This window comes from Talpa occidentalis, unplaced genomic scaffold (genome assembly GCF_014898055.3).
Source record: "Talpa occidentalis isolate TD23 unplaced genomic scaffold, MPIMG_talOcc4v2.1 talOcc4.3, whole genome shotgun sequence".
In the NCBI taxonomy this organism is placed as follows: Eukaryota; Metazoa; Chordata; class Mammalia; order Eulipotyphla; family Talpidae; genus Talpa; species Talpa occidentalis.
In genome coordinates this window covers 94,790,486-94,807,499 of record NW_023603184.1, presented here as the reverse complement: position 1 = coordinate 94,807,499, position 17,014 = coordinate 94,790,486, and the positions used below count along the sequence as shown (strand labels likewise).

The window sequence follows — 17,014 nt, the reverse complement described above, 5'->3', positions numbered from 1 at the left end:
AATATCAAATGTTTTCTTCTTTTTGTATGATGTTGCTTTTATCTGGAATATTTTCTAAAGGATTTAGTTACCATGTATATGAAGTAATGTGCTCATTTTATTATAGAACTAAATAATAACCTCATTCAATACATTTTGTTACTATTTATCTTGAGTTGAAACTATTTATAATCCAATTTAACAATGTACCTTCCAAAACCTCAAAGGCAAAGAGACAATGTGATTTAAAATTTTGCAGTATACATTCATTACAAATTCTACATTAGCATTACCCATACATAGGCTGGAGGTGCTACAGCTATGAAAAAATGGCTAGCTTCATTTACACTTGATTCTGCTGGAAAAGTCTCTAAAGTAAAGCACTTTCAGGAATATAAGAAAACTGAGATAATTCATATCCCCTTGGTGCCCAAAATGTAGAAAGGTTTGCTTAGGAATAGCAAACCAATGTTATTCACTAAGCAGGAATGAGGATAACTTAGAAAAGTGAACAAGCATAAAATTATTTTTTAAAGAATGAAATGGTATATTCATGAACTAAAAAATATTGATCAAAGTTTTGGGAGGTGAGAAGTTAAAAATGGGGAAAAAAAACAAAAAATTGACAAGAAGGAGACTTAATGAGGGCTGTATCAATGACACTGGAAAAAAAAAGGTTTGGACAGGAAGAGCTGATCAGAATATTTACAGCTAATTAAAAACTAGTCAAGTGTAGAAATGTAAGGGACACTGAGTAATCAATGATGTCTATGATGTTGAGATTGGAAAGGTCTCTGTTCCTCTCAACAATGATTAAATCACTGAGCAAATGTGAAGTCTTAAAGAAAATTAATTAAGCTCTCTGTTTTGCTACATTTAACTTTAATTGACAGACTATAAACTAACTCCTAGTAACAAGTTCAAATGAAGTTGATTTTTAAACTCTATCCTGTTTTACTTTGAGCTTCGTTCTGCCTTCTCATATTTTAAATTATGATTTTAATAAAGAAAATACTATTTTCCATTTTGTATGGGAATTTAAAAAAAAGGTCATTGGAAGTTTCTTTAGAGTGACATTAATCTGTTCATTTGGCCTTCTATAAGTAACAAAGTAAGGCCCAAAGAGCATGGAGTAGATGGGAATACTACCTAACCATCTCTAGAAAATGAAACTCTTTCTAGAATGTTGCTGGTTTGTTACTAGCAGTAACCAGATGGAAAATCATACTGTCTCCCCAGGGCACTGATGGAAACAAGGTCTGGAATTGGTCTGAGTTTTTCCTACTGAAATATGCTCTAACATAATCTTCAAGTGTGAAATTATCCTGATATTTCAGCATGAAACTGCTAGTATACACTACTGGATTTAACGTAATTCAGTAACTCTACCTTAATCACTCTATTTAACTTTATATCTTTGAAATTTGCTATAAAACCAAACTGCCTGGAATATCAAGGCCAGTATATACATCATACCAGTGTTGAAATTTAGCCTCCCGTCTTTTACAAGGAGGCTTCTGGTTTTTGGCCCATAGTAATGGCCCCTATAGTTAAAAGGGCATGAAGGTTAAACACAAAGAAACAATAAGCAGCATAGTGGAGATATTTTAGTACTGGAACACGTTTTTCCCTCCACTTTGCATTTTCCTAAGGGAATAGTGCAACAGAATTAAGAAAACAAATTATTGTTGAGTACGTATAAATATGATTGTAAGCTGTCCTATTATTTTTATTGTAACATATTGTCACAGATATCCTTTTAATTTTGAAATATATACTTCTTTTCAGTGAGATAATCTAATGTCCTTTGAATTAAGAATAAAAATGTCTTTAAATAGTTCATTTTCAATTAGAAAAAAAGAAAGAACAACTTTTCTGATGGTTTTATAAAGTCTATGCTACAGTTATTCAGTGAATATCTGTATTAAAATGGTAGTTTTATATGGCTGAGTAGTATAATATACATAGAGCCTCACATTTGATTTTCTTGTATAAAATAACTTGTCTTTCATAGATTTTGGCAAAGAAAACAGCACAAATGATCCTGAAGATTCTGTGGATACCATAAGGCATTATCAGAGTTCCAGAAAACACTTTGAAGAGAAGAAAAGCAGATCTTCATCTTTCATTTCCTCCATTGATGATGAACAAAAGCCTCTCTTCTCAGGAATAGTAGATTCCCCACCAGGAATTGGAAAAGCAACTAGACTCAATTTTGAAGAAACAGTGCCAACCTCAGGAAGAATTCACGTAGATAAAAGAAGTCAATCTTGCAAAGGTAATCAAAATTCTCTACACTGACACATGCTAATCTAATCTTTTGTAATTTCATGAAATATCCTGCAAAGAGTTCAGATTTCAAATCATCTACAAACACTTGCAGATTCTGGAACAGTGGTAATTACTCCTAAAAAGTGATAGCATAAGAGGTTTCTGTGACTTGTGAGATATGAGGTAATGCCACATAGAACCTTGTCGGGATGACTAGTGTTGTATTCCAATTAACAGAGGGGCTCAATGAATATTTTTAGAGAGAGATCTACTTGATTCTTAGATGTACCTCACCCCCAACCCTGTTGTTTTATAGGTCAAGGCAACAACACTATAGAAAATGCCAAAAAAAAAAAATTAACTTATTGGGAAATACAAGAAAGTAGAGAGTACTGTCTCTAAATAAAGTATATTCTTGAGTTCAGTCATTGAGTTAACACATTTATTTAACAGCACTATCAAAAGGAATACAAAATTGTGCAGCTTTTGTTATAAAAAATACGTATGAAAAGGGTAATAATTTTTTTTATTAATGCATACAGATAGAATCTAAGGATGGGAGACTCAGGAAAAGTAAGAATCCTCACATAGAAGAAAAATTAAGTTAGCACAGCAAGAGCTAAACTGACTTACTTAGATCTCCTGTTATGTGGTTGCAAGAGCAGGTGTAGCTCAGACTGTTTGGGTACCAGCCCTAACTCTGTCACTTGCTGCCTTTGTGGATAAGTTGAAAGACCTCCACTAAGATTCAATTTGTACATCTTTAAAATAGAAATATTTTTCTAACTTGTAAATTTTTAAAAGATAGCATATATGCTACTTTCCTTAAAATAAAATCTTCAAATCAGTGTTATTTTCTCCCATTTTATTTTCTAACACTTAATCATTTACTATATGCTTAGAAATATAAAACTGTAGAATAAAGGAGTAGCAAAAAATCAAAAGACTATAACAGAAATGAAGAAAAAATAAGATGGCCATGACCTGGCTGGACAGCAAAATTATGGCACAGAGTATATAAATATTACCAGTCATTGTCACCATTATTCAAAAGGACTATATCTGACAAGAATGGTTTTGTTGAATCTCAATCTGTTTGAGTCTATGAATCTATGGAAATCTATTGAAACTATGACTCTATGTTTAAGCTGTACATTTTTCCAGAATTACTTTCCCTATCTTATCAAATCAACTTTTGTTATGACCCCACATGGAAGTAAGCTCAGAATATATGCAAATGTTCTCTGGACAATCTAAAATCTTGATGAAGTGAATGAAAATAGTACCTCATTTATCACAATGGAAGAATGGAATATTAAATGTGATTACTGGATGTCCCATTTTAGTTATTTATGAAAACGGATTCTAGGACTGTTAAAAATAGAAACAGGTGGTATCATGGAAGTCAGAAGTTCTGAAGAACTTACTGAACTCTACTATCTCCAAAAGCTAGCATAGCATGGGCCTGATTCTTTTTCAAAAGTGTTTTCTGTTGGGGCCTCCCTGGTGGTACAGCAGTTGAGCACTGGGTTGCAAAGCTGCCCCCAGCCTCTGCAGCTCTGGTTCGATCCCTGGCCACTGGGCGAGGGTCCCACATGGCGCACAGACCCCTCCTGCCACGCCCGCTGCTCCCCTCAGCAGTGTACTTTGTCACTCTGCCTGTTCCGTTCCCTGCTCGGGCTCTGGTGAATCCTCTCACCCTCCCGCAACTCTGACTGTTCCCAGTGCTTGTACAAATAAATAAATGTAAAAAAAAGAAGAACTTTGGTAATTAAAAAAAAAGAAAGAAATTGTTTTCTGTTATTTTCCTCTTGCATTTTAGTCCCAAGTGTTAAGTCATTAAACATACATTTTTGGGATTTTATTGAACTTTGACTCTCACTGACAGTGACTTCTCAGGCCCTTCCTTATATATATTTTTTGTCACTCCTTCCAATTATTTTTAATTAGTTTACATGTACACAGCATTTTAATAAATAACTTTATATCTATAATTTTTTGGTTTTGAAAAACAAACAATGCAACTCCTATTCAACCCCTATTCAAATAATAATTACCTTGAATATGCATAGTTAATTATGCACCTCAATTGTGTGAATACAAGTGGTGTCATATAGTGACAATCATTATAACACATGGTTAACATGGTTAATTAATAGATCAACCAGTGGAGAATTCTGGAATTTCTTTCACTGCACATTTTATTCCCTAATGATATTTTTAAAGGTGAAGAACTATGGGGTAATTGAGAAATTTAAATAATATGTAAGGTATATTGAACTATCAAATTTTCACTAATTTTGGTTTTGTCTTTAATAGAAAATTTCACTTCCTCCAATTCCTGGCATTTGTCATGCTGAATTCAGCAGAAAACACCTTTAGGCAAAACTGAAAAGAGAAAAACAGTAATCTAACTTGGATTGAGGTCAATAGTTGATTGCAGGAAAATTGTGTATACAGAGAAGAGTGAAAGTTTACTTTCTGTACACACACTTCCAGAAATGTGTCTTGCAACTATAGCAACATTTTCCAAGGCAACCAAGTACAGATTCTTTCTGAGCTATATTTAGAAAGTTTCCACAAGGATGTTCATTCTGATTAAGACCACTAACCAGGATTTTCCCTTTGAACCCCTTTCATTTTTTATATGCTGTTGAAACAACTAATCACACATCTCCATATTTTAATAAAAGAACAAATTATAATCAAGGAAGCCTCCACTAGCAGTTGACATTTTATTCATTTCTGATAACAGAAGATAATCAGTTTTTTCTTGAACTTTAACTGAAGGAAAAAAATGCATTCCTACATTGTTTATTATATGTGACTTACCATTGTCATTTAAAAATTGATTTATTATATATAATTTGAGAATGAGACCTATTATACAAAATTTTCATTCTGTAAATTTACTTGGCATAAAACTTCTGAGCATAATATGTATCTTAATTCCTTTAACTATTGTGTTCTATAAAAGTTCCCATATTAACTTGGTAGCAGGAAATTAGACAGGAACAAGAACAGACATCACCAAATCATTTATGTGTGTGTTCTGAATGGTTCTTTGGCATTGTTGCTCCAAAGTTGAAAAGCTAGTGTACTAAGACATTATATTATTGTTTTACATTTGAAATTGCCACATTTCTCTGAATAATGAATCATACTTTTCAGCAAAAATCTGATGATACATGACTTAAAACTCCAACAGTATCATTTTTCTGTTCCTTTCGATATGTTTGGTAAAATGTCAAAAGAAATAATACGTAGTCATTTAAAAAACAAAGAACAAAAATCTCAAGATCTCATAGGTTAGAAGCCATATTCACAAAGAACCATTCTGAAATTCATAGCAAGATTTCTGAGGTCTATTAACCATTTCAACAGAACAAGGAATTCTGACCTTATATTCTCCAGCACTGTCATTCAATATGATAATTCCATTGGTACTGCTTCACTCAACTGAGGCAGAAATTGAAGGTGCTTCATTAGAGAAATTTCTCTATGTATATTCAATGTTAAAAGGATAATGATAGAAAAATGATGAAGAAATGATCCAGAAATTATTTCTGTTACTTGAAGTAAGGGGACACTTTGAGCTCTCTTACTGTACTTTTGGAGAAACTATAGGAATGAAGGGACTTCAAGAAGTCTTACAAATCCTGCTTCCAGTTTCTAGAATCATAGTTAATCCTCCCCAAATTCGTTACTTTCTATCCAATTTTTTTAAATAACTGAGGATATAAATTCCTTAACATTACATAACTTTTGTCAGTGTTTAATCATAGCTACTTGAAGAAGAAAAAAGTCTCTCTATCAAACCAAAAACACATTCTGTAGCTCAAATCTATTTCCATGTGAAAATGGAAACCAGTTTTAGATAGTCTTCTCCTCCTACCACCCTTCCCAGTCAGGAAAAGATGTCATATGGCTCTCTCTTCTCTGAAATAAACTCCCAAATCCACTATTGTTTTTCATGGGTTTTATTTTTCCAACTCTTTAATCATTTTAAGTCTCTCTCTGCTTATATAAAAGGTAGATGGTAAGAAAGCATAACAAAAGCCATATCAAAAGTAATGGCAAAAGTAAGACAAAAAGTAAGATATTATACTTGCCCTTAAGAATTTACAACTTGAAAATAAAGATTTTAGGATAAACAGTAAATTAAAAATAACTCAGAATGAATCTCTGTATGAAAAAAGATCAAAACCTTGCTAGACTGATTTTTTCATATTCAGACTATGTCTTCTTCATCTTGAATTCCTCCACATTTAGCAGTGTCAGATACATAGCAGACACTCAGGATATTTGAAAAGTGTACTTGAACAGGAGCAATATTTTTAAAGTATGTTAATATGAAAATATTCTAAATGAGAGAACCACAAAGAAAAATATGTGAATATATTAAAGGACAGAATAAAAAGAACTATAGAGAATTATGAAATAATACCATGAGATTAGAGACCTTTTATGATATTTGGTTTGTCTTCTCAATTGTATTATTTTCATTAAGATTTACAACACTGTATATAATATTGAGGTATAGTTCACACCTCTTCAGATGTGTATTAGCATACCACACTCACCTTTTAAAACCATTATTATGGGTGCTTTGGTGGGGGTAGGGGGTTAGGTGTGGTGTGGTAACATATTAATACATCTAAAGAAATATGAACTTGTTATGAAACAACTTGTTATGAAACTTGTAAATCATATACAGTGGTGTAAATCAATATTACCTCAATTTTAAAAATACAATAAAAAGAACAAAAAAACAAAACTAGACTTTTAAAATTCCATCTTTAAAGGCTTATGGTTTCTTGGCTCTCCTTTGAGTTGGGTTGGCCAAAGGGAATCCCCCAGAATATCAGTATTACCCCCATAACTCTTAACTTGGGGGCCCCCAGAATTACAAAGTATGAACATTATCCTGAGGATAGGCCTTAAAATACCCAAGGTGAAACAGTACAAAAAAAAGTGCCATTTCATCTCAAATATAAAATGCCAAATTCATGGGGCTCGTCAGAGTTTTGGGCTGATCAACCATATTTCCTCTTAGCACAAATTGAGGCTGTTCAAAGGGGCACCCAAAAAAGTTGACATCCATCCTGCTGTTTTCCACAGGTATCGCTGATACCAGAAGCTGGGAAAGAGAAAATGCCCAGACGCAGGCCGAGGAATCTAGCCCATCGGCACTTCAGAGAGCTGCCTGGGGGATCTCTGAAACAGAAAGTGACCTCACATATGGCGAAGTGGAGCAAAGATTAGATTTGCTTCAAGAGCAACTTAACAGGTATAAGTGATAGTGGAGCAAAGAGAACCCAACACAAACCTGTAGCTGGTAATAGCTTTACAACTTCTGAAGAGCAAATTCCTACAACCAGAAACTCATATTTTCCTTATGTGATAACTTATTTAAATTAAGACTAGAAACTGACAGAATTATTAATCTGTGTTGCAAGGAGTATTTATTTAGAACACTTCATACTTCTGGAAGTGAATTCTATTTTTTCTTTACTTGCCATAAAATGAGTATATTTCCTGCTCTACTGCTTGAAAAAACTCTTTATTCCCTCAAAATAATTCATATTTAGCTAGCTGACTAATGTTCTTCTTTTAATTCTTCTTTCGTGCTATTTAGTTGTTCCTAGTAATGTAGTTATATATTGTAACATTTTTTTTTAGGAATTGATGAAATGATTTAAACATTTTAGTCAGTCAACTTCTTAAAAATGATTGCTTTGAAAATCCTCCAAAGCTGAAGCCCAGATCCTATTTACCCTCATCTTCGATTCTTGACCCACTTAAGACCCATTTAAGTAAGTTTTGGTTTTTGGAAAAATGGAATCCCTTAACCCAAATCTACATAAGGTCCTTAAAATTAAACTGAATGGTAAGATTCAGGGGAAAAAATAGATGACTATTATATAGGTTTGTTTTTGTTTTTTGTCTTTTTTGTTTGTTTGTTTGTTTGTTTGTTTTGGTTGACCTTCATATGGCAGTGGATCTTGCTTCAAAGTAGCCTCCAGGTATACCGGACAAGGTATTCCTATAGTCACATTTGGAAAACTATATGGCTAAAACTAAATAGTTCAAATCACACATTTTTAAAACAAAATGAGGGAGGAGGATGGACAGAGCAGGTAATTAGCACATCTCCAATAGAGGCAATCAAGGTAAAAGAACCAAACTACCTGAATCCTGATTATGGAATCTGCCTATACGCCTATCAGCCTTCTCTGCTGATGAGGACCAGAGTAGATGTTTGCACAAATGGGACCACAGACAAAATTTCCCTGTGCCAGTGACACACACTTGCAGCCACACAGATGTGAATCCACCTGCACCTGACTGTGGCTCTCCAATTAGCCTGATAAACAATCATGTGCTTTATTGACCTTTTGTAGGTCAAGAATATGTAATGCCAGAGTCAGTCTTCACTGTGTCATGAATGGGTAACCAAATGTGAATTGACAGTTGTCTACTCAGCAGTCACTTTAGAATAATTTATTGTTCCCATTTCTCTCTATGTATAAGCCACACTATTGTTTGTAACATCATATTTCTATTCTATTTTGTGCATGTTATAGGCTAGACCATGCTGGCAGTATTGAATACAGCTTATGAATTCTGCCCAAGTCTAAGAAGCTACTTGCTAATCCATTAACTATACTTAACACATTCTATGTGTTTTGCCTAAACCACATTTGATAGTTGTTTGCTATCTAGTTAATATTATGTGTCTTATCCATGCTGTTTGTTGTTTTATTCGTTATGCCAGAATTGAATGGTGCCAAACAATATAGTCAACACATTAAAATGTGCATGCAGGGCCTCCCCAGTGGCACAGCAGGTTGAGCGCAGTGCTGTGAAGCTCTCCACAGCCTCTGCAGCACGGGTTCGATTCCCGGCCAGCCAGGGAGATACCCACATGGTGCAGCAGACCTCTCCTGTCGTGCCCACTGCTCCCTTCAGCAGTGTTTTCAGTCAGTCTGCCTGTTCTGCTTCCTGCTCTGTCTCTGGTGAATCCTCTGTCTCTGGTGAATCCTGTTTCCCACTGTCTCTGGTGAATCCTCTCACCTGTGCCTCTGGCCTGTACCCCAGCCCTTGCATAAATAAACAATAGTGTGTGTGTGTGTGTGTGTGTATATATATATATATATATATATATATATATATGTATATATATATGTTTATGTATATGTATATATAACAAAAAACGTTCACACACACATATGCATTATCATGAAACTTAATTGAATTTAAAATTGCCTGGTACTGAGGTTCATGTCCTATTCCCAGTGCCAAATTCAAGTTTTGTTTTTTTTTTAAATAATAAATTTTATTTTTATATTCCCCATACAATTGCAACCCCCCATTCTGACCCCAATCCCTCCCCTCCCGCCCCCCACCCCCCAAATTCAAGTTTTATGAAACTGAAACATACTTGAGAAAATTAGACTATCCTTTTAGAGTTAAAAATTCCTCTTTAAATACAAGAATTTGCTTGATAACAAGTGTTATTTGTCAGAGAAGTATATTGAGTTACTTGAGTAGCACATTCTCTCTTTTCTCTCCCAGCCTCAATTTCAAGTCAGATTGATCTTTTAGCCATAACATATATAAAAACACACACTGTCTAACATATTGATACAAATCAATACAAATTGATACAATGGGGTCTCTGAACATGAACTTCTTTGATTCCTGTGACAAAGACAAAATACCTGCTCATTTCTTTACTGTCAGGACATAAAGCATGTATTCAGATTGTGAGTAAATAAAAAAATTAGTAAATGAATGACAAGGAGAGCAGTGATTTCTCCAGAAAAATATTCTCGTAATATTTGCAGTTGCTTAGTCTGAAGTCCTATCTTTGCTGCTTAACTTCATACAGCATGACTAGGCAAATTATTTAAACTTCTCCACCCTTAGTTTCTTTATTTGATACCTACCTGCAAGGCTGCTGTAAGCATAGAGGTAATATGGAAACAGTATGTCATACAAAATAAAGTACAATAGTGTTGCCCTTGCAGTTAGGTAAAATGTGATTAACAACAAACTTCACTTCTATCATTGGTGTATTCTCCTACTTTACATGTATTTTCTGATCTGATTTGGACCTTTATTTGGACAAAATTTGAGATTTTAGGGTTCCCTTATTTCTTGTCGTAGGTACCAATCATTTCTTACAGGATTAGCTAAAATTTACTAAAACATTTGTTTTTAATGATGAAGGGGCTTCTAGTGTAAACTCTTTTAGGGAACATACATCTAGTACCCATTGGCATGCAGACAACAATTAGTGATAATATTTATTGTCATTTTATTATTAATTTTTAATTACTATTGTTATATAAAGTTTGCCCACAGCTGAAATGCAATTAAATCTCCTTTGACATGTTCCCAGCATGTATGAGTTCTCTGACATACTTCTATGACTCACTTCTTTAATATTTAGCTCTGATATTTTCACTAACATTTTCTTGCCTAAGTCAATTTAACTTTTTTGGGATCTAAAATCCAAAATATTACCTTTTTCCTGTGCTACCATCTCTAACAACCTCTTTCTCTGCTCTATTATAGAAGACAAATGTATAAAAAACAAGTGTGGAGAGGACAGCTCAGTTTAGACTTCAACTTTGCAGGCTAAGAATCCTGGGATACATTCTAGAGTTCAGTCTGACCTGTTTCACTTCAGCATTTTGTTCAAAGGTGGCACTATGAATTTCCATACCATTTGTCTCATCCAAATTCACCTACGTATGCAATGTAATAAAAACATATAAATGGAATGTCTTGATTCATCCTTGCTGCTTTTCTGCTTTAATTATCAATTAAACTATAAGTAGGGTTAGAGGTTTACATAAGAAATGTTCTTATGTATTATATATAATATATTATACCTACCTATTTAGGGAAGTCATTAATATTGATCCTAACGCAGGGCTTCTCAAACTTGAATGTGCTTTCAGATCACCTGGGGATCTTGTTAAAATGCAGATTCTCTTTTGGAGTGGCAGAGATTCTACATTCTAACAAGTTACCTGCTCTGACCACACTTTGAGTAGGAAGGCCCTGGAGGATGCAAAAGCTCTTAGTAATGATTCCATCTTGCGGAACACCCAGGGCAATTTATCTGTGTGCCTGCAACATGGCATTGAGCACTTGTTCTACCTTGTGTTATTTATTCACTTTCTTCCTTTTTTTCACCCCTAGGTGGTCATTTCTTTTCAAAACCTGAGATCAGAGTCCATATTTATTCATCACCATGTTCTCTCTTCCCCTTCCTATTTAACATAGTGACTGATGCATTGTGGGTCTCAAGTAAGTGAATGAAGACATTTGACACAGCTGTATAACTATGCTGACATAAAGAGAGAAAAGTATTTTTCTCTCTGCCCTTAGAAGTTCTTGACTGTCATCCCTGTAATAAAAACAGGATTAACAAGAGAAAAACAAACAAACACATTAGCATATTTGACATAGAGCCACCCAGGAGAAAAGGAATAACTAAGGTAAATACCATCTTAATAGGGATAAGGAAGGTGTAGGTTAAGTGTCATAGAGGAGAGTAAAACATTTTTGGAGAAAGATGGATGGGCCCATAGAAGATTAGAAAAGAGATATGCTAGTTATAATAAAATTTGTCTGGGTGAGGTATACAGTCAACTTTTCTTGTTGATGAAACTTCTAGGGAGGGAATTTATGAAAATTGAATTACTTTTGGATGATCTGTCTTTAGGCAAATAAAAGGAGTTTAGAGACAGTCTCTCTCTGCATTTGTTATTTTCCAGGGGCATACAACTCAAATAACCAGTATGTCAAAGTCACCTATTTTGGGGTGGCATATTCTCTACTATTCACTAAAATATGTATATTTTATGTCTATATATAAAATATTGGATAATTCTTTTCTGTTAAAGTCCAAGCTTTAAAGTTTTGTTTTAAAATTTAACAAAAAAATTTTCTATAATTCCTCCTACATAAAGTAGATAATGTAATTTTAGTAGAAGAATCCATTCCAATTAAGTCAATAACCCCTAGACATAAAAATTGAAAATGTAACCTATGCATAGTAAAGAAAGTCTTACTAAAGCTCCCTTTCCTTGAATGTCTTCGTTTGAACTGCTGAAACAAAAATACTATATACATGGGCTTATAAACAACACGATCTATCTATCTATCTGTCAATCTATCTATCTATCTGCCAATCAATCTATCTGTTCTAGAAGCTGGGAAGTCCAAGATCAAGGTGCCAGAAGATTCACTGTCTGGTGAGAGCCAGCTTCCTGGTGCACACATGATCATCTTCTTGCTATATCATCACATAGTAGGGGAAAGAAGGGAGCTCTCTGTGGCCTCTTTTATAAGGGCACTAATCAAATTCATAAAGGCTCTATCCTCAAAATCTAATCACCTCCCAAAGATCCCCCACCTTTTAATATTATATGGTTGTTTGGATTTCAATATATGAATTTGGGGGGCTATAAATATTCAATACAATTCATTGAACTACCCAATGCATTAGATGGCTGATTAATAAAATAAAGCTAGGTATTCAGAATCACTGCTGGAAGGGAGACCATCATCTTGAGTCTAAGTGTAGTCTCAGAAGGGAAAAATGTAGAATATTTATAGGACTTTGAAATCTGGGATTTTCAAGGTAGGGAGCTATTGGAAGGGCAATGTTCATGATTTGCTTAATAGTTTGGGACATGGTAAGGAGAGAATCTTGAAACATGTTGGGATAAATAAAATTTACTTGTTTAGCAAGTAATTTGTCCAGCAGAGGACTCTCTCCAATGAGTTGATCTGTAAGAATTTCCTGAAGGAGTTAAATTATTCAGTTAGTTTTATTTTTGCCAGGCAAAATTTTCCTGGAACAAACAACAAAGTCATGTTGACAGAGGTGGATTGCTGTTTAGTCTAAGTCATGTTGACACAAACAGATCTCACCCTGCACCAGCTGCTTCCCCTACACACAACATTCTTGGGGCAAGAGTCCCCCCGATGGCCACATGTATTAATAACTGAAATTCCGCCTTCCAGTAAGTTTTTCTCTCATAGACTCTATTCAAGTAGTTAGAATCCATTATATAGAGATGTTATTTCTGAGAGACCACTATTGTTTGACAAAGGTTTTGTAAGACACAAAGCATTACCATAATTTCTAACTCTCCTTTGAGTCTTGAACCTCATTTGATGATGTTTTATCCCCTATTGCTGCCTTTTTTTTTTTTTTTTGCTCAGTATAATTAAGAATTGTGTAAACCACTTGGTAAACATTAAATGCTGTTAATGAGAGGTTAAATTCATACAGAAATACTTATGATGAAGTCCGAATGTTGAATTTTCTTTAATGGCTCAGAAGAATGAGAAATTAATTCTGAATAGGTAGAATTAGGGAAGATTTTTGGATGCAGATAAAATTTGACCTGGGCATTGAAGAGTGACAGGAAGAGTTGGTGCACAACATTGAAATAACAAGTCTGTTGAGTTCAGATAGCACCATAAAAAAATTAAATCAGACCTACAGATACCAACTAGATAAACAAGCTAGTTGAAAATTCACTTTTTGCTTTTTCAGTCTGCAGTTTTGTAGTTTGTAAGACAGACTCATGTGTAATTTATAGCTATTGGTTAGAAGACACTAAGCTATGTGGCTATATATACCAAATAAAGAAAATCTGTAATAATAATGTGTTATGATTCTCAGAAGGAAGATACATAGTGCTACCTAATACAGAAAACTAGAAAAAAAAATTTTCCATATTTTCCAGGTTTATCCTTTTCAAATCAAAGACTAAATTATCTCCACTTTGTATTCCACAAATATAGCATGTTTATCATCAAGTAAAATCAGTTCTATAATTTTTAACATTGATGGTAAGATATACCTTTTCTTGGCATTTTTTATTCAAAGACAAAGCAGGAAGCACAAATAAGTGAAGAGTTAAAAGAAGAGTTTTCTAAAGAAGCATATGGTTCAAATTTTCTGTACTTATGCCCACAGAATTCCCTGTTTTTAATGCTGTTAACACATGCAAAGGAGGAGGATTAGAACCTATTGTATTTTGTTATTTTCCCTTGAATTTTAATTTCAAATGAGAATGATATTAACAGACCATTTGGCTACTTGTGAGCTTTAGGGGAAAAAAATGATCAGGCTGATATTTCACAAGCTAGCTAGGTCACAAAAGCAAGTGAACCTTTACCGTTTGGTCTGTTTCTTAAATACCAAAGGCCTTGAACTGTAGACGCTAAATGTTAGCATTTAACAGCACTAAACATTAACAAAAGAATACAATGAATAATGTATAATACTTGATGTGAATAGAAGAGAGGCAAGGTAAATAAAGGTAATATAAATTTGAAACATAAAATTTTGCAGTTATGAATTATGCTGCAAATCTATTTTTTGAAGTATGAATAAAAAGCTCACAAGAAATTGAGCAAAGCCTTATTAGAAAGCAAAACAATGACTAAAAATAGATTTTCAGCATGTTTTACATTTTTAAATCAATAAAGGTTAGTAAAAATGTAATCCATTCCATTCAACTGTTTTTCTGTTCAGATCTAATTAACAGGAAAGCAGTGGCCTTTATCAGAACCACTAGAGAGACAGAAAATGAACATCAGCTGGGAGAGAATCATCGTGCTCCCTCTCCTGTCCTTCTTGTTTAAAGCAGGACCATAATTCTGTTTGTTAGTAATGCTGAAATGTCTCAAATGTTTCGCAGTACTTGACTATTTGGGGACTGTCTCCCCTCATTCCTCTCTGTCCTGCAGACTTGAATCCCAGATGACTGCTGACATCCAGACCATCCTACAGTTGCTGCAGAAACAAACCACAGTGGTCCCCCCAGCCTACAGCATGGTGACTGCAGGAGTGGAGTACCAGAGACCCGTCATCCGCCTAATGAGAACCAGTCATCCTGCAGCGTCCATCAAGACTGATCGAAGCTTCAGTCCTTCCTCACAAGTGAGTACAAGGAATGTACATGAGTGCTTCTCAAAGTGTGTTTCCTGGGACCATGAGAATCAGATCACCTGAGATGCTGTGGCACATGCAGCCCCTCATCACCAGCTCTTTCTACTTAATTAGAGCTTTGAGGAATGGGCCCTGTCATCTGTGTTTTCAACAAGCTTAGGTCTGAAATTTGCTCAAGTGACAACACACGGGGCAGGGTCAGAAAGGAAGGGATAGAAAAATAGCAATTGTCCAGAGAAAACTGAGCTGAAGGACAATTAGACCAGTAATCCCCTGTGTGCCCCACTTGTCACCTGAGAACTCTGTAGCTTTCTCACCCTGGTGGTGGCAGGAGGGAAGCGAAAGTAAAGTGTTCTTTATCCTGCCTCTGAAACCCTCTTTTGAAGTATGCTAATATAAAAGTCTAACTCCCTTGGAATTCTATTTGGGGAATTTTTTTAAATTACTGAACTGCTATGGCCAAATTGGACCTAAAATGGTGATTTTAAGTTGGGCTTAACAAAACAATCCTATCAATCTTTTCTAAAGAAGTTTGGGGATTCAGTGAAAAAGACTTTAGGAAACAAAACTGCATTATAACAAGATGTTATGTGCCAGAATGTTAATAATGCAATCTTTCTAAAATCTGAATGTAGAAATTAATTTATCTCCAATTAGTTTTGAATGACTGGGAAACATGCAAAACCATGTTCTTTGATTACACTGGACTTAGATAATACTTTCAGACAAGAGATGGGTGATTTTTCTTCCTTTTTTCTTTTTTCACTTCCTTATACTCCCTAGTCACCAAATGGTCCATTTTCCCATCCCAGTCTTGTGTTGAATTTCAAATCAAAATCATTAGTAAAACTCAGTGTAAAATAATGTTAAATATATGGTCTGACTTCAGAGTAAAATTAATGCCCTTGGAATGATTGTTGAGCATCCTCTAAACTGATACCCAACCTCCAGTGTTTTGATACATCTTTAGGAAAGAATGGTACCACCATTAAGTACAGATTTGTGGGGAAAGAACACTTATATTTCAGAGATGTAATTTTAGAAACCTGTGTCAAAGAACTTTAAAAACATGTTTTCTTTTCTTTCTATCAGTGTCCTGAATTTCTAGACCTTGAAAAATCTAAACTTAAGTCCAAAGAATCCCTCTCAAGTGGGGTGCATCTGAACACAGCTTCGGAAAACAACTTGACTTCACTTTTAAAACAAGACAGTGATCTCTCTTTAGAGCTTCACCCTCGGCAAAAAAAAACTTACCTTCATCCAATTAGGCATCCTTCTTTGACGGAGGCCTCCTTAAGCACTGTAGGAATCTTGGGTCTTCATAGGCATGTTTCTGATCCTGGTCTTCCCGGGAAATAATCATTTTGTACTATTCACTCCACATACAATGTAAGTGCTTTTAATGGCTGTTTTCCTTTTTCTATTTAAATCCTCTCTACTTGACTCAGGGGCTCACAAGGTACCATTATATGCAAAAGTACTGTATATTTTCCTAAATTGAAGCTTGTATGGTAAAATTGAGCAGTTAGGATGTAAATATACATATGAACTCTTTTGTTCCAAATGTTAAAACTGCCAGCATCTTAAGGCACCTTATTTTTTATTTTTATTTTTTAAATCATGTGCATGTTAGGAAACTCCAGTTTCTCTTGCATGGAGACTCCTATTTACTTTTACTAAACCCGTACTTTGTTATGAAAATGCCTTCCACGCAAATAAGAAACCAAGGGATAAAATTGTTCGTGGATGCAACACAGATGATCCTCAACTCAT

At 34.6% G+C, this 17,014-nt stretch overlaps 1 protein-coding gene across 2 annotated transcripts in view; it reads left to right on the top strand.

Annotated features, from left to right (window-relative positions):
- KCNH7 (potassium voltage-gated channel subfamily H member 7) overlaps positions 1-17,014 on the top strand; it is a 396,363-nt gene extending 379,349 nt beyond the window's left edge. Inside the window, exons 13-16 of one of the 2 annotated variants that reach the window (XM_037521841.1) lie at positions 2,006-2,257; positions 7,372-7,540; positions 15,040-15,232; positions 16,334-17,014. In XM_037521841.1, the coding sequence (XP_037377738.1) occupies positions 2,006-2,257; positions 7,372-7,540; positions 15,040-15,232; positions 16,334-16,600 (881 nt within the window). In that variant the 3' untranslated portion in view covers positions 16,601-17,014. Of the gene's footprint in view, positions 1-1,993; positions 2,258-7,371; positions 7,541-15,039; positions 15,233-16,333 lie in introns of both variants that reach the window. The other variant, XM_037521840.2, reaches the window with a different exon arrangement.